General features: G+C 43.7%; 1 protein-coding gene across 1 annotated transcript in view; it reads right to left on the bottom strand.

Moving 5' to 3' along the window:
• Nucleotides 1-1,993: 1,993 nt before the first annotated feature.
• Nucleotides 1,994-20,045, bottom strand: part of LOC112117836 (WD repeat-containing protein 49-like) — a 30,736-nt gene continuing 12,684 nt past the window's right edge. The window contains exons 10-17 of the mRNA XM_026653609.2: nucleotides 18,584-18,679; nucleotides 7,970-8,028; nucleotides 7,560-7,701; nucleotides 6,696-6,735; nucleotides 6,136-6,224; nucleotides 5,021-5,211; nucleotides 2,713-2,816; nucleotides 1,994-2,622 (exon numbers count right to left, since the gene is read on the bottom strand). Of these exons, the coding sequence (XP_026509394.1) occupies nucleotides 2,463-2,622; nucleotides 2,713-2,816; nucleotides 5,021-5,211; nucleotides 6,136-6,224; nucleotides 6,696-6,735; nucleotides 7,560-7,701; nucleotides 7,970-8,028; nucleotides 18,584-18,679 (881 nt within the window). The 3' untranslated portion in view covers nucleotides 1,994-2,462. The remainder of the gene's footprint in view (nucleotides 2,623-2,712; nucleotides 2,817-5,020; nucleotides 5,212-6,135; nucleotides 6,225-6,695; nucleotides 6,736-7,559; nucleotides 7,702-7,969; nucleotides 8,029-18,583; nucleotides 18,680-20,045) is intronic.

The following is a 20,045-nucleotide window of genomic DNA, read 5'->3' as shown; positions in this document are numbered from 1 at the left end:
TGTTTTGGAGAAACCCAGGCAGGGCAGGGCTCTGTCCCTGAGTGTCTGTCTGTGAACTCCTACCCACCTCCAACAGGTATAGCTTGGGAATCCCCTCCTGTGGAATGCACATGAGCAATCACTCGAAGAAAAAAAAGACAGTTACCTTTTCCGTAACTGGTATTCGTTGAGATGTGTTGCTCATGTCCATTCCACATCCTGCCCTCCTTCCCCACTGTTGGAGTTTTCCAGTAAGAAGGAACTGGGGGTCGGGGGAGCGCACAGCACCCCTCATACTGTGCTATGCTGGTGCTACTCCAGGGGTTGCTGGGGCGCTCCTCTACAGGTACTGCTAAGGGAAAAACTTCCAGTGCACGGGGCGAGCGCGCACACCTACTGTGGAATGGACATGAGCAACACATCTCAAAGAATACCAGTTACGGAAAAGGTAACTCTTTTCTCCCATGCTAAGCAAGCAGCTTTGGTGGAGGGCCAGCTTGAAAAGCCAGTGAAAGGTTAAGATTCTTCCCCTCAGGAATTTCTGGTCAAGTTTCTTGCAAAGAAACAATTGATGTGGAGGACACAATGTGGTGGTGAAGCCTTCCTGTTAAATGGACAGCCCAATAAGATCTACAAGACAGTAGCATGCAGTTGGGAGAGGCTTGCTTGCTGCTACAAGGAACAACTTAAGTACTACAAACAAAAGGGTAAGCTTGGCACTACTCTGAACAGAGTTGATTTACTTGTGCAGGCCATACCTGATTAGTCAGCACTAAGGAAGCCAATTACACCCTTTTGCTGGTCCTGTTTGTGTTTCTCCTCCAACCCCATTCCTGCCTCCTCCACTAGCTCTGATGGGGGCATACTCCTGCCTGCAGCTTTTACCCAGCTGCTCAGCTCCCTCATGCCTTGGCCCATCCTGACCTACCATAAGTAGCTGTAGTATCAGAGCACTGTTTGACAGGGCAGGCTCTTCTGATCACTGCTTACTTTCCCAGTACTGATCTGCTCCATTTCAGGTGCATATGCTACTCCTGGGGGAATTCTGCACTATAGCATGTGCAGATAATTAATGAGCCATGCATATTTTTAATTTTTGGGGGGGGGGGAAGCTTCAGCTGGAATGTTGCTGCAGTTTTGGGCACTGTGGCAGTAGAACACAGCAGCCCCTCCCAGCCAGCTAGGGAAGAGAAAGAGCCTGCCTTCTTTGCAGTGCCTGTCAGGCCAGGAGACTGGGGGCTATGGGGAGACAGTATAGGGTTTGGGGGGGTTCAGATGGGGGCTCATAAGGGTTAATTGGGGAGGATGGACCAGGGCAGGGGCTGAATGGGAGTGGAGGCACAGGGCCACATGGTGATGGGGGAGGGAGGACAGAGGGTGGCTGAGTGGGGGCACGGACAGGGGGCAGCTGAGTGGGGGCACAGAGCCACATAGGGGGAGGCGGTGCAAGGCCGGATGGGGGAGTGGGTGTCTGAGGGGGGGTGGAGGGGAGGGACACATGAGGGTGCAGGGACAGGGGCAGATGTGCCTGACTGAATGGAAGAAGCTAGGCATCAGCCAGGGTCTGCATGGGGGAAGCTCCCTAACAATCCCTCCCTGCCCCCAAAAAAACCTGGTCCATACTTTTCCCACCCATACCCAACAACCCTCGAAGTTCACACCTAGGCTCCTTCCCAGCAATTTACTTCCGTCTCCCTCAGATCCTCCATTACCCCTGACTCCAATAGCCTTTGCACTGCTTCTGAGGGGTGTGGGAAATATGGTTCAGTAGTGTAGTTTAAATGAATTATTACTCAGTTCTGTATTAATATGCCTAACTTACGAAATATTTGTCAAGAAACATTTCCTGAATCTTTTTTGTTGTCTGTACCGTTGCAGACATACTTGCTGACAGGTATTTTGAAATAAATGACCAAAAATAATTGAAACTGGTATGATTATATTGTGTTATTTTGACAAATAAAATGTGCAGAATTTTGCAGAATTTTAAAATATTGTGCATGACATTTTTAATTTTTTTGGTGCAGAAGTCCCCCAGGAGTATATGCAATACACCAACCATAGCTTAGACCCCCAAAGCCAGAGAGCATGTTGAATAAGTCTCACTAGACCTAAAACAAGATTGCTGAGGCCTTAAGTGTGCAGATGTACTATGCCTCCACAGTGCTATTATATCACCAGGCTCTAGTTAATAGGGAATTGTTTATTTAACAGTCATGTTCTGGTTTCACTTTGTGCTTATATAATTCTTGTTTAAATGCCACATAAGTCCAGCTCTATAGAATTAACTGATGAGCCACTATAGTAGGAAGCTTAGAAGGATAAACTGTCTAGAAGTGATTAAGAAACATCTGCATATTTTAAGTGTATTTCTGTCAAAACAACAGAGGAAAAATTAGACCAGGAACAAAAATAACAAACCGCTTTGCTACCACTGAAGAGACAGATGGTCATGTGCTCAGTTTACCTACAGAATTATTGCTCTAATCTTCCCCTAATGATTCTTCATAAAAGTAGTCTGTGCCAAGAACAGACAAATCAGGCTTTTCAATGACAACTTCATAGCTGTTGATTATGTGATATGTACTCTGTCCCCCAGGAGCAAGTGGTTTCTTTATCTTCTTGTAATGCTCCTGCTTCAATCTAGGGAAAGAAAATTGAAAGCATGAATTATTAATTTGTTTTGAAAGTGAGGAAAAATTAATTTACCTGGTGGCCTTGTTTTCATTTTACCTTTTACCCAAAGCTTGTGCATAAGACCGCTGGTTGATTTCCTCTTTGATATCCAGGTCAGGATGGGTGACTTGGGGAAGTTTGGGGTTATAGCTCACTTCATGCTAAAAACGCACCAAGAGAACACTCAGCATTGCAGGAAGTATTTAAACTACCACTACATTCCTTCATATTACTGCCATGATGGTCCTTCTATCTAATCCTGTCACTTCTGGGGCACCTTTACAAGTCTGAGTAAACCATTTAAAAATTTTTTGGAAGAAAACAGTTGCTTTAAAACTGGGATGAGGGATGAATGAAATGTAGTCAATGTCATACATGTATGTTAATTGTTACATTTATTTGGAAGGTTCTCAGGTTACAATCTTATGTAAGGCCTCAATTTGCATGAACCCTTATTGTGACAATTCTTCAAGCGTGTGCAGATTGTATTAGTAAGAATATGCATTTAGCAGGCTGCATGCACTCTTTACTCAGTATTTGCTTACTATTTAGGATGGAATACTATCAATTTTAGCTTCATGTATGTGGACTGAACTCTTATAAACTACTTTTACCTGCTTATTTCACTTTTTTCTGGCTGATACAGCATTCTGGTTTGAGAAGGAAAATGGAGGCAAGCCTTGATTGCTAGACTACCAGGAGGACTTCTTCCTCTTAATGGATTTTATTTTAAAAGAAACTAATTCCTATAGCCCACTATGCCAGTCTGCCTGATCTTTAGTCTTGTTGAGATTCAAATCACAGCTTGTTCTATCTTATATATGGAAAAAGACTAATGAGGAGCCAGACAGATAATTGGAATGGAAGATTTATGGGGAATTCTTTTCAAGAGAACACTGACTTGAACCACTACACACTGATCGCTATTTAAAAAGAGAAAAGACAGTGAAACTAGAGCAATCCCTATATTGTGAAACGGATACTGAGAACTCAGAAGGAACAAACCCATTTTGTTCCCACACCTTTTTTCCCAATAAGATGGGTACTTGCAAGTAAAGGTACAGGTATGCCAGGGGCCAGATACTTGCATATGTTCAATGCAGGGGCCTGTGCCTAGTCTAATCTTAACTATGCTCACATGTAGTCTTCAGCTGCACTGCAACACAACTGTGTGCAACTGTGCTAGGATTTTCAGGAGAAAAGTCCTAGACACTATGGTTTAAAGGTAAGAAATGAAAACTGGGCTGTAAGTTGTCTATTCACAGATATAAGGCCAAAAAGGACTATCATGGTCATTTAGTCTGACCTGCATAACAAGGTCATAGGACTTCCCTGAATTAATTTCTGTTTGAATCAGAACATATCTTTTTGGAAAACATCCAATCTTGAGTTAAAAGATTCTAGTGCTGGAGAATGTACCACAACCTTTAAGTTGTTTCAGGGGTTGATTAACCTCACTATTAAACATTTATGTCTTATTTCTAGTCTGAATTTGTCTAGCTTTAGCTTCCAGCTATTGGATCTTGTTATACCTTTCTCTGCTAGATGGAAGAGGCCATTATTCAATATCTGTTCCCCATGTAGATACTGAAACTATGGTCAAGTCACTCCTAACCTTTTCTTAAGCTAAACGGATTGAGTTCCTTCAATCTCGTGTAAAGTGTATTTTTCAATCCTTTAATTATTCTCTTGGTTCTTCTCTAAAACTTCTATGATTTATCAACATCCTTCTCAATTGTGGACACAAGAACTGGACACAGTAGTGGTTGCACCAGTGCCAGATACAAAGGTAATATAATCTCTCTCCTCCTACTCTATATTCTCTTTTGGCCGTAGTGTTGCACTGGGATTTCACGTTAAGCTGATTGTCCACCATGGCTCAAGTCTTTTCAGAGTCACTATTTCCTAGGATAGAGTCCCCTGTCCTGTGAGCATGGCACCTGCATTCTTCAGGCCTAGATGTATGACTTTGTTCGGCCCTACTGAAACACGTTTGCTAGTACCCAGCTTACCAAACAATCCAGAAAACACTGAAGCAATGACTAGTTCTTTGTTATTTACCACAACCCAAAACTTCCCCAGTAATGATTTTGTTTTCTTTCAGGTCATTGATTAAAAAACATTGAACAGGGTAGGGCCCAGAACTGATGCCTGTAGGCCCCCACTTGAAATACACCTACTTAATGAATCCCTGTTTACATTTTGAAACCTATAGCTAGACAGTTTCAATCCATTTGCCTTACAAATGCCTTAAATAAATCTATTACATCATTTTCCTACATGTGCACTTTACTAGATAACAGCAAGGCATGCAAAACAGCTAGCCCACATGAAATACACCCCACTTTGCTGTCTATACACAAACCTTAGATAAGGAGTTTTCCAGAGTTACATTACGTGGCTCTGTGTTTATGAGTTGTAAGACAGGTGGCTCTCCTTCTAGCATGGGGTGAATTGGCATGCTTTGTGGGTCTATCAAGATTTCATAGGGAACCCTGGGATGTTTCCAGGAGGCAGGTGTGAAAATTTCCCATGGTTCTGCCTGCCCAAAAGTCCCTAGAAAGAAAATATAAACAAGCAGGCATTGTAAAGTTTCAAAGGGTACACAGCCCCAAGCCTCCTCCTAAAATCAAGGGAAGTCGCAACTAAGACAAAGAGCAACTCTTTAAAAATTTTACTTTTTAAAGTATACAAAGTTCTGCTGCTTGGAAGACCTTTGAAAAGAAATTTTGTCTTGGAAGAGCAGTTGTGGTTTAAAAACTTGTGGATGAAATAAACTAAACAGAAAAGTCTTTAATTGCAAAGTAGTTTGTCAGAAGATTTTATTTCATTAGGGTCTGATCCAAAATATATGTTTGCTTGCGTGGGTGTGTTGGATCAGGCACTTAGGGATAGATTTTTTAAAGTATTTTAATTAAGTGTCTAAATATGCAGCTAGCATGTAATGGAATTTTCAAAGTGCCTATGCACCTAACTCCTATTGATTGCAAGATCCCCCACTAGGAGCCTATCTGCATCTTTAGGCATGTAAATACCTTAAAATCTAAGCTTTAGTGCTTTGAACTGAAAGACAGCCACTTCTAAATATGGTTTGGCCATACTCTGCCTCCTTAGAAAGCTCTGTATTGGAAAGTAGTTTCATCATACACTATTTTAATGCCGCTGCTGGCTTTCACTGGGATTAAAAAATAGAGCACCTATTTCAGGGGTGGGCAAATCTTGCCTCATGAGCCAAACGTAGCCCATGTAGAACTGAAACAGGGCCTGCTTATACAAGAAAACTTATAAGTCCTAACATGAAATACTCCACTGTGAGCTGAGAATCCTCTGGCTAAGATAATTTATTAGCCTATGGATACAGCAGCATGGGAGTTTATGAATGTCCATAGGGGGCTACTTGAGTAGATATTTTTGTTGTATGCCACTCCTTTTTAAAGTTGCCTATCCTAGCCATGCTGTTTTTGTAGATATAAGCCTTACCAATGTACTCTCCATCCAGACTCCACAGACGAACGGTACAATCAATAGAAGAGGAAAGCAGGACTTTTTCTTCATCAACCACCTCTACTCTATCAAAATGAAAGTGATAATCAGAACAAATCTACTTAAGCACCATATATAACTAAAGACTTATGACACCATGTCACTTACATTTTGTCATTAGAAATTTCTTGTGTTACAAATTGTCTACATGGGTCATTTCTGCCAATGCTAAAGTTTAATGTGAATACTGCTACAGTATTAATTGTTTCAAGGGATTACAGCTCAAAGCAATATCTGATATAGTACAGTATGATAGTGCTGAATGACACCGAAGTGAACCATAAATGAGTTTATGTAATTTGAAAAGTATTTACTGCACATGATCATCGTATAATAGTGGAAGATGGGCCAGGGATTCTGACTCATGACTGAGGCTCTTAGGTGTTATCACAATAGACATAAAACCTAATTATATTTATATCAAGCAACACATGTGCAGGTTTGTGTATTTATACATAAAAAAATATTCTGTTAAAGACACATGAGACAGTACTTACGATACAACTATATTTACATGAGCTCTCCAATGATTCACATCTATGGCAATATAGAGAATAAATATGCATTATACATATAATTCAGATTAATACGCAAATATGTTACTACACAAGAACGCTGCACTGTGTCAGGTGTAAACCAACCACTACCTAAGAAGCAAGGACATTAAAAAGTATTCATGGTTTTAAAGCAATTTTTGTTTTTAAATGCAACAAAGTTGTTAAAACTTTACCCTGGATGTATTTTGAAACTGCTCTGTTTTCTTTTACTAGGTAGCTTCCACTAAGATACACAGTTATAAATGTCACCAGATCAGTGGTTCTCAACCCACAAGATGCTTGCAGCCCAATCAGTACACAGCTGGAACCCATGTGACATCCTCAGGGCTGTACAGGTAGTATATATATTGTGTGGATGCAGCCCACATAACAGATAGAGAGCTAAGCATATGTGGCCCGTAATAGTAAATAGGTTGAGAACCATTGCACCAGATGAAATCCTGAAGTCCTCATCCAGGTTTTACTCAGTCCTTCCTACCCACTGAATATTGAGATTTGCCTGCATTTGGTCCACAGTGTATTAATTTTGTTAAGGAAGTTATATGGGAACTATGGTCACCATACTCAGCTATGCTAAGAACAAGCTAAGGCATAAACATTTTGGAGCATACATGATCTGGAAAAAGGGGATTAAAATATTACAATGAAACAGAAGTAGAAGTAGACACAGATCATGAGAAGGACTTTGTTTTTTAAACCCTTTTCCCCCAGATCTCATATGTTCCAAAATATGTTTTATACTTACATATAAAAATACAAATACAAAAATATTTAATATAAAAAAACCCAATCCACAAGACACACATTTTGGTGGTTCTCGCTCTGGGTCCTGAAGGGCATAGTCCTTGATGCTGTAGACATACACATATCCAACATCGTCAGCTGCATAAATAAAGGAATCGTCCGCAGTGACAGCAATACTGCTGATGTGGGATTTCACTCTAGACTGAGACAGACATTAATGTAGGCTGTGTTGTTAGCTAATAATTCATGCAGCATGATAATACTATATTGATTATAATGGAAATAAACTACAACATATGAATGCTCATAATAAATCTAAACGAGCAGATGTGTACTTACCATAATTAAACAAAGCAAAGCAATAATGTTTCCCCTCCTCCCCCATACAGAGTGTATCTTTGAACTGTAAGAAGCGTGCTTCACTCAGTCCTACACAGCTTAGCCCTCTGGAATTCATCGCTCAAACTTACAGGTATGAAGCTTGCTGTAAGGGGGATTCCACTGAACAGACTCCAGAAGTTGACAGAACCTGGAAAAAAGCAAACAGTGAAAATGTTTATTAATAGCAATGAAACAGAAGTCTACTTTGACAGGAATACAAAAATGTAGGAATTTGACTGCTGGATGCAGAGGTTCACAAACTTGGGTCCATGAACCACTGTTGGTCCCTGGACTGTGGGGCTGCAAGGGTGTAACAGGCTGCGCGGGACACCCAGAGTCTCTGTTTACAACTTTCTGCCTCAGCAAGAGTAAGCTTTGCTAGAAATTAGGCTGTTAGCTCCCTGCCACACCAGTCAATCTCCCTCACCAGCAAACTCCTCAAGAATCTCCCAGTCCAAATCTCACCTAGTAGGAAATAATCAGTGCACTCCAACTACACCCCCGAGTGATGTAAGTTACATCAACTTAAAGCGGTGTCCACACCATGCTATGTTGGCGGGAGACGCTCTCCAGTCGGCATAGTGCGTCTTCACCAGACATGCTACAGCAGCGCAGCTGCATTGGTGCAGCTGTGCGAATGTAGCACAGTAGTGTAGACTTGCCCTCAGTCTTCTGATCTTGCACTTAGTTCACTGAGAGTCCATCTGGCAGAGATTTCAGCATTTCATCCACCTGTGGGAAGTCAGTGTTTTTGAACTCCATGGCAGTGAGGTTCTTGAAAGAAGTCACTCATCTCCACCTGATGGTTAAAGAGTTGGTTCCTTTGCAGATCTTAATACTGTTTTAGCATGTCTTACGGGACCTCTGTTCAAGCCTCTGACAATTTCTTCTTTCCCCCTTCCATGTCAGAAAACTGCCTTCCTTGTAGCAAGGAGAGTATGAGAGTTGCAGGCATTGATGGCAGATCCTCCTTACATGCAGTTTTCCAAAGACAAAATAACTGTGCAGCCACACCCTAATTTTTTATCTGAGGTGATTTCCCACTTTCACTTGAACCCAGTTATATATCTATCAGTGTTTTTCCCTATGCCACATTCAACCCCAGAGGAGCAGCATCTTCACACTTTGGATGTCAGGAGATATTTAGCTTTTTAGCTGGATAGAATTGAATCTTTCCGTTCCTCACCTGATCTCTTTGTTCACAGGCAACCCAAATGAAGGACCAAGCAGTGTCTTCACACACAATGTCCAGGTAGATAATTTCCTGTATCATGATAGCATTTAAAGTAGCCCAGGCTACACCTCCTCTACAGATATGAGCTCATTCTAAGAGAGTTCAGGCAACATCCACATTTCTAAATGATATTTGTAGGGTGGCCACTTGGTCCTCTGTGCATAACTTTTGCAAACCACTATGCCATTATGGTGGCATCCAGATCAGCTGCAAACTTTGAGAAGGCAATCCTGCAGTCTTTTAAATAGACTACGAGCCCACCTCCTGCGAGTACTGCTTGCGAGTCACCCACAGGGAATACAAGGCTCCATCTACTCAAAGAAGAAAAAAGTTACCTACCTGTCATTATTGTTCTTCAAAATGTCATGCAGATGTAAGCAGAATCAGGATGAGCTCTACCCTGACATCTGGTGGTGAATTGTGGCGAGTTGTGGAAAAGAACTTCAGGGGCTTATCTTGTTTGCATAGGCACACCCACCCCGCCTAGCATGAGCCCACAGCAGCCCAAATGGTCACTTTGGCTGCTGTGGGATCCCCAGTTTCTCTGTTATTGGGGCAGGAAGAATAAAGTGTTGTTACCCTGATTATGTGAATCAAGGACAGTGGAACGGTTTTATGACAGAGGGACTCGCCATCAACTAAGTCGCACTCGCTAGACAAGGGACATGGGTTCCAAAACCCAGTGAATTGAGAGAGGGCAGGGCAGGGCAGCTGATGGTATGGGCCCCCTTTGTGGGCTGGAAACACCAATTGTACCACCTCCTCTCTTCACTGTGGAATATCAGAGCTAGTTTTGATTCCATTAGGAGTCTAGTTACAGACTGCTGAGCTGAATTCACTTTGGGCCAATAGTGCACCAGTACTGGGGCTCCCCTACTACAAGCTGAAATCACTAAAGAGCTAAAATTGCTGGGGGGGCCCTGAAGCTAAATTGCTGAGCGGCTGGCGGAGCAGAGCATGTTTGTAGGGTGGCTGGTGGAGTAGAGCAGTTTGCAGGATGGCTGGAGTGGCTCGTGGGATGGCTGGTACAGCGGAGCAGCTTGTGACGAACTTTAAACTAGGTTCACCGGGGGAAGGAGACCAAAGCCCTGAGGTAAGTGGAGAAATGGGATACTGGGAGGAAGCACAAGCAGGAGAGTGCAAGAGGGGAGGACTCCTGTCTCAGACTGAGAAAGCGGGACAATCAGCGAGTTATCAAAAGTGCCTATACACAAATGCAAGAAGCCTGGGAAACAAGCAGGGAGAACTGGAAGTCCTGACACAGTCAAGGAACTATGATGTCATTGGAATAACAGAGATTTGGTGGGATAACTCATATGACTGGAGTACTGTCATGGATGGATATAAACTGTTCAGGAAGGACAGGCAGGGCAGAAAAGGTGGGGGAGTTGCATTGTATGTAAGAGAGGAGTATGACTGCTCAGAGCTCCGGTATGAAACTGCAGAAAAACCTGAGTCTCTCTGGATTAAGTTTAGACGTGTGAGCAACAAGGGTGATGTTGTGGTGGGAGTCTGCTATAGACCACCAGACCAGGGGGATGAGGTGGACGAGGCTTTCTTCCGGCAACTAGCAGAAGTTACTAGATCGCAGGCCCTGGTTCTCATGGGAAACTTTAATCACCCTGATATCTGCTGGGAGAGCAATACAGCGGTGCACAGACAATCCAGGAAGTTTTTGGAAAGTGTAGGGGACAATTTCCTGGTGCAAGTGCTGGAGGAACCAACTAGGGGCAGAGCTCTTCTAGACCTGCTGCTCACAAACAGGGAAGAATTAGTAGGGGAAGCAAAAGTGGATGGAAACGTGGGAGGCAGTGACCATGAGATGGTCGAGTTCAGGATCCTGATACAAGGAAGAAAGGAGAGCAGCAGAATACGGACCCTGGACTTCAGAAAAACAGACTTTGACTCCCTCAGGGAACTGATGGGCAGGATCCCCTGGGAGAATAACATGAGGGGCAAAGGAGTCCACGAGAGCTGGCTGTATTTTAAAGAATCCTTATTGAGGTTGCAGGAAAAAAACATCCCAATGTGTGGAAAAAACAGTAAATATGGCAGGCGACCAGCTTGGCTTAACAGTGAAATCCTTGCTGACCTTAAACGCAAAAAAGAAGCTTACAAGAAGTGGAAGATTGGACAAATGACCAGGGAGGAGTATAAAAATATTGTTCAGGCATGCAGGAGTGAAATCAGGAAGGCCAAATCACACTTGGAGTTGCAGCTAGCAAGAGATGTTAAGAGTAACAAGAAGGGTTTCTTCAGGTATGTTAGCAACAAGAAGAAAGTCAAGGAAAGTGTGGGCCCCTTACTGAATGAGGGAGGCAACCTAGTAACAGAGGATGTGGAAAAAGCTAATGTACTCAATGCTTTTTTTGCCTCTGTCTTCACGAACAAAGTCAGCTCCCAGACTGCTGCACTGGGCAGCACAGTATGGGGAGAAGGTGACCAGCCCTCTGTGGAGAAAGAAGTGGTTCGGGACTATTTAGAAAAACTGGACGAGCACAAGTCCATGGGGCCAGATGCTGCATCCGAGGGTGCTAAAGGAGTTGGCGGATGTGATTGCAGAGCCATTGGCCATTATCTTTGAAAACTCATGGTGATCGGGGGAGGTCCCGGATGACTGGAAAAAGGCTAATGTAGTGCCCATCTTTAAAAAAGGGAAGAAGGAGGATCCGGGGAACTACAGGCCAGTCAGCCTCATCTCAGTCCCTGGAAAAATCATGGAGCAGGTCCTCAAGGAATCAATTATGAAACACTTAGAGGAAAGGAAAGTGATCAGGAACAGTCAGCATGGATTCACCAAGGGCAAGTCATGCCTGACTAACCTAATTGCCTTCTATGAGGAGATAACTGGGTCTGTGGATGAGGGAAAAGCAGTGGATGTGTTATTCCTTGACTTTAGCAAAGCTTTTGATACAGTCTCCCACAGTATTCTTGCCAGCAAGTTAAAGAAGTATGGGCTGGATGAATGGACTATAAGGTGGCTAGAAAGCTGGCTAGATCGTCGGGCTCAACGGGTAGTGATCAACGGCTCCATGTCTAGTTGGCAGCCGGTTTCAAGTGGAGTGCCCCAGGGGTCGGTCCTGGGGCCGGTTTTGTTCAATATCTTCATTAATGATCTGGAGGATGGCGTGGACTGCACTCTCAGCAAGTTTGCAGATGACACTAAACTGGGAGGAGTGGTAGATACGCTGGAGGGTAGGGACAGGATACAGAGGGACCTAGACAAATTAGAGGATTGGGCCAAAAGAAACCTGATGAGGTTCAACAAGGACACGTGCAGAGTCCTGCACTTAGGACGGAAGAATCCCATGCACTGTTACAGACTAGGGACCGAATGGCTAGGAAGCAGTTCTGCAGAAAAGGACCTAGGGGTTACAGTGGACGAGAAGCTGGATATGAGTCAACAGTGTGCCCTTGTTGCCAAGAAGGCTAACGGCATTCTGGGCTGTATAAGTAGGGGCATTGCCAGCAGATCGAGGGATGTGATCATTCCCCTCTATTCGACATCGGTGAGGCCTCATCTGGAGTACTGTGTCCAGTTTTGGGCCCCACACTACAAGAAGGATGTGGAAAAATTGGAAAGAGTCCAGCGGAGGGCAACAAAAATGATTAGGGGGCTGGAGCATGTGACTTATGAGGAGAGGCTGAGGGAACTGGGATTGTTTAGTCTGAAGAAGAGAAGAATGAGGGGGGATTTGATAGCTGCTTTCAACTACCTGAAAGGGGGTTCCAAAGAGGATGGGTCTAGACTGTTCTCAGTGGTACCTGATGACAGAACAAGGAGTAATGGTCTCAAGTTGCAGTTGGGGAGGTTTAGGTTGGATATTAGGAAAAACTTTTTCACTAGGAGGGTGGTGAAGCACTGGAATGGGTTACCTAGGGAGGTGGTGGAATCTCCTTCCTTAGAGGTTTTTAAGGTCAGGTTTGACAAAGCCCTGGCTGGGATGATTTAGTTGGGAATTGGTCCTGCTTTGAGCAGGGGGTTGGACTAGATGACCTCCTGAGGTCCCTTCCAACCCTGATATTCTATGATTCTATGAAGGCTGCAGCAGAAACCCACAGTGAGGCGGGGCAGTCGGCCTCAGAGCATGTAAGGTGCCCCTTAGCACCGCTGCGCCGCTCCCCCCTCCCCATTTCCACCCAGGCTGAGAGGTAAAACTCTGCAGATAAACTTTTGAACTCTGGGGCTGCACTGACCAGGGACAGAGACTTTTGAGTGATTTTTTGGGTTGCTGGACTTAAGACCTTGAGGGGAAAAGGACACTGCCAAACTTACTTGGGGGTGGGTCTTTTGCTCATGGTTTGTGTTATGAATCCTGTTTGTGATGTTTCCCCAACATAATGCCACATTGTTTCCCTCCTTTATTAAAGGGATTTTGCTACACTCAGACTCCGTGCTTGCGAGAGGGGAAGTATTGCCTCTTAGAGGTGCCCAGTGGAGTGGTATGTAATTGTCCCAGGCCACTGGGTGGGGGCTCGAGCCAGTTTTGCATTGTGTTATTGAAACGGAACCCCTAGATACTGAACCCGGCCCTTGTTGCTGCCAACTCAGACAGGCAGAAGGGTTACACAGACATGTATTCTGTGCCCCACCCTTTGTCCCCTCTGCATCAGAATCTGTACTTCTGACATTCAGTGTGAAGGAACTGAGGGGTTTCGGGTGGTGCACCCTTATACAGCCAGGGAGGGACTATGGCTGCAGGATGTGAGTGCCGCCCCATGGGTACTGCTAGGTAAAGTTCTCTGGCTCTGGTGCACAGGGCATGCACACATCCACATGAAATACATGTCTACATCACATCTCGAAGAACACTGACAGGTAGGTAACTGTTTTTTCTCTGGTTCCATCCACCAGAATAAACCAGAAATAGACACCTCGGTAGCAAAGATCTACCCATCAATCCGAGAATTTATTTTCTTTATCCAGAGCTGCAGGAGATCTACCATAGCATTATGCTTCCAACTGCTAGGACTCCTGGTCTCAAGCACAGCGATCACTCCACAGGTACAATCACACATCAGAAGTCTTCAATCCTTCATACTAACGGTGTGGGACAACTCCCTGGAACACATGAAAGATCAAGTACAGGTTCCAACACAGGTGTTCAACTCCTTACAATGGTGGTCCGCCCACAACGATGTCCACCAAGGCACGTCCCATCTGGCTTCCAGATCCTTTAATCCTCACAACCGACGCCAGCCTGGAGGGCAGGGAGCTCATTTGGAGACTCAAACAGCCCAGGACCCTGGAGCCAGGAGGAAAACGCTCACAGCGTAAACCTCCTAAAGCTGCCAAGCTAGCTCTGTGAAGGTTCCAGCCCACTCTAAGGAGGAACCATGTCCTGCTTCAATCAGACAATAGGACTGTGGTCACGTATTTAAACAACCAAGGGAAAACGAGTCCAGCACTACACACAGACGTAACAGAAATAATGAGGAGGGTGGAATGGTTCCTCATTTTCCTCAGAGAGCCACATCAAAGGGGACTTGAACCAAAATCCAAACTGGCTCAGCAGGCACAGGATCAATAATGCTGAATGGTGCCTGAAATCAGGAGGTTTTCAATCTCAGCATTCAGCCTCCCTTTAACCAACCTGTGAATGATAAGAATGCAAAAAGGCCAGAACAGTTCACAAAGGAGGCAGGCCACAGATCCATGCGGACATATGTCTTATTGCATAGTTGACCACAGGGCCTACTTTACACAATTCCACCCTTTCCACTACTGGGGAAAGTGGTCCAGAAACTAAAACAAGAATAGGCAATGGTAACACTGATAACTCCTCATTGGCAGAGGAGACCTTGGCTCTTAGCTGTGACAGCTGAAACTGGAGCCCTCACTCCAGCTTCCATGGAAACTGGGCATCCTCTCAACAAGGTCCTCTGCTTCATCCGGACCTGAAACAGCTTCAGCTAACTGCCTGTTTTTGAGAGGGAAGCTCTAGAAGGTCTCAGTCTGTCCTCCAGAATCATTAAGATACTGTTTTTGTCTACGAGAATATCAATACTAAAAGCATACTCCTCTATCTGGTCCAGATTCAACAACTGGTGTCAAGAGTACAATGCAAATCCCAGAAGTCCAGAAATTCCAATCATTCTGAACTTTCTCGAAGGCGGCATAGAGAGAGGCTTGCAGCCCAGGACCATTGCATGTCAGGTGTCTGCTATTAATAGCATGGTATTTGCAGGATCCTTGGGCTCCCTGGCAGACAATCCACAGGTAGCCAGAGTCCTTCTAGCAGTCCAATTAGCCACAGTAGTAGTCAGGCCACTTTTCCTAAAACGGGACCTTTGACATGACAAATCGTCCCTCTGAGCCTCTGACTTCCGTATTGGCCTTTTATTTATCCATAGACTCGTTTCTTAGTAGCTGTCACATCCGCCAGGTGAGTGTCGGAGCTGGCAGCCTTACCCATTCAGGAGCTGTACTGCATGTTCTATGAAGACAGGGTGGTGCTCAGGACAGCAAAATCCCTTCTTCCTAAGGTAAATTCCACACTTCCCAAGAGGTTGTGCTGCCTTTGTTCTGTCCAAAACCACAACATCCAACTGAAAAGGAGTGGCACGGATTAGATGTCAGAAAAAGCATTGAAAATCTCTTGAGTGTACAGAATCCATGAAAAGATCAGGTTCCCTATTTGTGTTCTTCCACCAAAATGCCAGGGACTCAGAGCTTCCAAGTCCTCCATCACTAGGTGGATTAGACTACATATTGTGGAAGCCTACAAATCATCAGAGGCTCCTGTCCCAGAAAGGATCAAGACAGGGTGCTGGAACAATCTGTATAGCGGGGGTGCTGAGAGCCATTGAACCAAACTGTAAACCTTGTATGTGATGGAAACTACTTCAAGCCAGGGGGTGCGGCAGCACCCCCAGCACCAGCACCTATGGATCAAAGCACACTCCACAAGATCCTTAGCAACCTCACGGGTGGAACGAGCAAGTGCGCCCACTTCGGAAATTTGCAAAGCAGCCACTTGGTCTATGCCAGCAGTTCTCAACCAGAGGTCCAAGGCCCCCTGGGGGTCCACAAGCAGGTTTCAGGGGGTCCACTAAACAGAGCTGGCATTAGACGCATTGGGTCCCAGGGCAGAAAGCCCACGCTGCCCTGACCGCCGCACCCAGGTCTGAAGCCAAAGCCTGAGCAGCTTAGATTCGTAGGGACCCATGCAATTGTCCTGCTTGCTTCCCCCTAATGCCACCCTGGCTTTTATATGCAGAAAAACAGTTGTTGTGGCACAGGTGGGCTGTGGAGTTTTTATAGCATGTTGGAGGAGCCTCAGAAAGAAAAAGGTGAGACACCCTGGTCTACACCTAACAGCTTCATTGGGCACTATAAGGTGGATCTTCTATCTTCTGCAGAGACATCCTTTGGCAGGACAGTGCTGCCGGTGGTGGCCCAGAAATAATACAGACTTTTCAGCAAGCTAACAGAAAGAGGGTTACTTCTTTCCTGCTGAACTTTTGTTTCATAACCCTCCTTGTTCAACTGATCGCTACTGCACAGGCATCTAGAATTGTGGGTGAGCAGGGCCATGACAGTGGCGCTGCAGAGGGCTCCCTGTCCTGCCTTCTAAATTATCCCAACTCCCAATTATGTGGATAAAATCCGTGTGTCCCCCATGCTATTCAGATAATCAGGAGTATACTGTATTGTTATATTTCCAAGCATCCTAGCTATAACGTGCGCGTAGCTATATCTTAATGTTCAGAAAAGATGCAAACAAGTTTGTAAGGACTAATGAAAAAAGTCATAATAATTTTATTATCAATATCGAGGTCTCTCCCCTACAGGGCACTTGATCTACAGTGAGCTAGCCATTCACGCAGTGCTGGTTCTGCCTCCTCATTTCTAGCTATAATGTATTTTTAGCTTCTTTCAATTCAGTGTAAGTACTTTCCCATATCAGTTTTCCATGTAAACAATTGCTGTAGTTGCTACAGGGATGTAATGTGATTGCAAAACAAGAGGAAGCATCAATCCAAGTGGTACAAAAACGGTTAGAGAATCCTGCCGTAGAGTAGCCCTAAATTCTATTCTGCGGCAGCCTACTGGCAGCTTATGGGATCACTGCTAAGGTCCCAGAGGTTGTGCTGCAGAACACAACAGTAATTAGTTATTAATTATGTGTATTATCGTAGCACTCAGGAGCCCAAGTCAAGTACCAGGATCCCATTGTGCTAAGAACTGTACAAACACAGAACAGATACCCAGTCCCTGCCCTAAAGAGCTTATAATAAGACAAGGGACAAGAGACCGATACAGACAGAGGAGTACAAGGAACCAATGAGACAATATTGGTCAACATGACAGGCTGTGGTCTCAGCACATCAGTGGCCTAATCGTTGTCAACATTTTTGTAGGCATCATGACAAAGGAGGGTTTTGGAGAACGTAGCTTTGCAGATGTTTACAGGGAACTTCTCCTAAGTGTGAGGAGCACCATGAGGAAAGCACGAAGGTGATTATTTGAAAATTCAGCAAGTGGGAATCGAAGTTCTCCCATGGGCCAATCAGAGGTGGGAGCTGATATCTCAATAGTAAATGAGAGGTGACAGGCAATGTGGGGACAGACTGTGAAGGGCCTTGGAAGTGAATGCAAGCAGATTATGTTTGATGCAATAGAGAAGCAGGGGAAAGCAAAGAGGAGTGACGTGATCACAGCGATGTGCTAGGAAATTACCTTTGAAGCAGCATTTTGAATGGATCTGAGCAGGGCAAGATTGCACTTGTCAAGGCCAGAGAGAAGGATGTTGCTTTAATTGAGACAAGATGATGAGAACCTTGATGAGAGTTTTAGCTGGATGGATGGATAGGAAAGGCTGTATCTTAGGCTATACCTAGAGTACATGCTGGGAGTGCGATTCCCATGCTTGCATACACATATTTGCACTAGCTTGGATGAGAACTAGTGCAAGTGCAAATAGTAAAGTAGCTGCAGTAGTGGGGGCAGCAGCAGTGGAAACACAGTTTAGCTGTGCTGAATAGAAGCCCTCCTGAACCCCCTGGGTACATACCTGGCGTGGCTAAGCCTTGCTGCCACTGCCCATGCTCTGTGGCCACCCACACTACTATTTATGCTTGCACTAACTCTCCTCAAGCTAGTGTGAATATGTGTATGCAAGCAGGGGAATCACACCTCCCACTCATAGTGTAGAGGTAGCCTTAGAAAGATTATGCAGGTTTAAGGAATGAGCTGCTGATGTGCTCTGAAGGGAAAGCTGTTCATTTCTTCTTGGCTGGAAGTTGGTTTCCAGAGTGCAAGGTGTTGTGGGAACTGAGTTGGCTCAAAGGCGGCAATTAGTCATGGTCCCAAAGAAGGTAAGAATTGTTTAATGCTCTTTTTCTGGAAAAACCATAATCGTCTGGAGTTTTTAAAATCAATTTAGTAGCATGAATCATTTTTAAAAAATCCTATTTCTTAGAGATGCAACATATTGTAGTAAACGCTAGCGTTATTAACTCCTACCTTGAGGCCCATTGGAAATAAGAGAGGCTGCTGTTGATTCAAATTTCACTGCGCGAGTCCTCAGAAATACGAGTTGAGTAATACTTGTGTCTACAGCTTGGGAAGGAAAAAGAAGAACAAGATTGATTTGTTCATTCTAAGCCTGCTTAAATCTTGAACACAACTTAATTGTTCTCTAGTGAAGGATAAAACCAAAATGTTAAAATAGAATTATATTGTAGCAGCAGGTTTTCCAGAGATCAGGGTATTATTTTCCACCATATTTAGATTATAACAATTAAATTCCTACTGCTCTCTAAGTAGGCATAATGCACAACTCATTATTTATCATCTATACTTGCTTTTAAGATATACTAAACCTCTCTATGTGTTGATGACAAATACACCTCTACTCCGATATACCGCGACCCGATATAACACGAATTCGGCTATAACGCGGTAAAGCAGTGCTCTGGGGGGGCGGAGCTGCACACTCCGGTGGATCAAAGCAAGTTCAATATAATGCGGTTTCACTTAGTGGTAAGATTTTTTGGCTCCCAAGGACAATGTTATATCGAGGTAGAGGTGTATTCCAGCACTGATGATTTTTACTAAAACCTCAACAGAACAGTTTTCCTTGGGAAAAACACAGTTCAGTTTAAATAAAAATGCTTTGCAAAATCATGTTGTTTTTCATGAAATTTCAGAGAAAGGGGGGAAATAGTTCAAAAAAGACATTTCAGCTTTTTCTGAACAAAACATTTTGATCTTTCCTTTTAAAATGACTTTCCATTTTGAATTTTTAAAAATTCTGTATTATATATTATAAAATATAATATAATAAAGTCAAAAGTCAACACTGAAATAAAACGTTTTGATTTTGTTGAAACAAAATATTTGGATAAATTTGAAAAGAATTTTTTATGGAAATTTTCTTTCCTGGAGCATTTAATTTTCAGGTTTTGTTCCAATTCAGAATGAACACAAAATTTAGAAATCTCAAAATCCTCCATGAACTGGAATTTCTGTTCTCTACCCAGCTCTAGTTTTTACCATGTGCAATGACAGCCACTGTTTGTCGTCAGAGAGTGTGGGCATTCTGAGTGAAATTTACGTAGACTGTAAACTCTTTGGTTCAAGCAGGGAGCATCTTTTTGTTCTGTGTTTGTACAATGCCTAGCACAATGAATTCCTGGTCCGTGACGAGGGCTCATATGTACTACCACAGTACAAATAAATAAAAGGATAATAAATATTTTATTAATAATAAAATATGTTGTGCAATTTTTAATTATGATAAATTAAAGCAATTGTTACATAGATTTCTTTTAACACCTAAAAAGTTCCACCCCTCCTTGTGTTAGTAGTTTTTCAGTTAACGCAACCTTAGATCAACAAAATATCTGGATGCTAGTGATGAGAAGGTGAAAGGAAGAAAGTACAAATTATGTTTTTGGCAAGAATGCCTTTTTTCTTCGACAGT

The sequence above is a fragment of the Terrapene carolina genome, unplaced genomic scaffold, assembly GCF_002925995.2.
Source record: "Terrapene carolina triunguis isolate 2854851 unplaced genomic scaffold, T_m_triunguis-2.0 Scaffold141, whole genome shotgun sequence".
NCBI classification, from domain to species: domain Eukaryota; kingdom Metazoa; phylum Chordata; order Testudines; family Emydidae; genus Terrapene; species Terrapene triunguis.
Note: the sequence above shows the minus strand (reverse complement) of the source record. Positions and strands in the feature narration are given on the sequence as shown.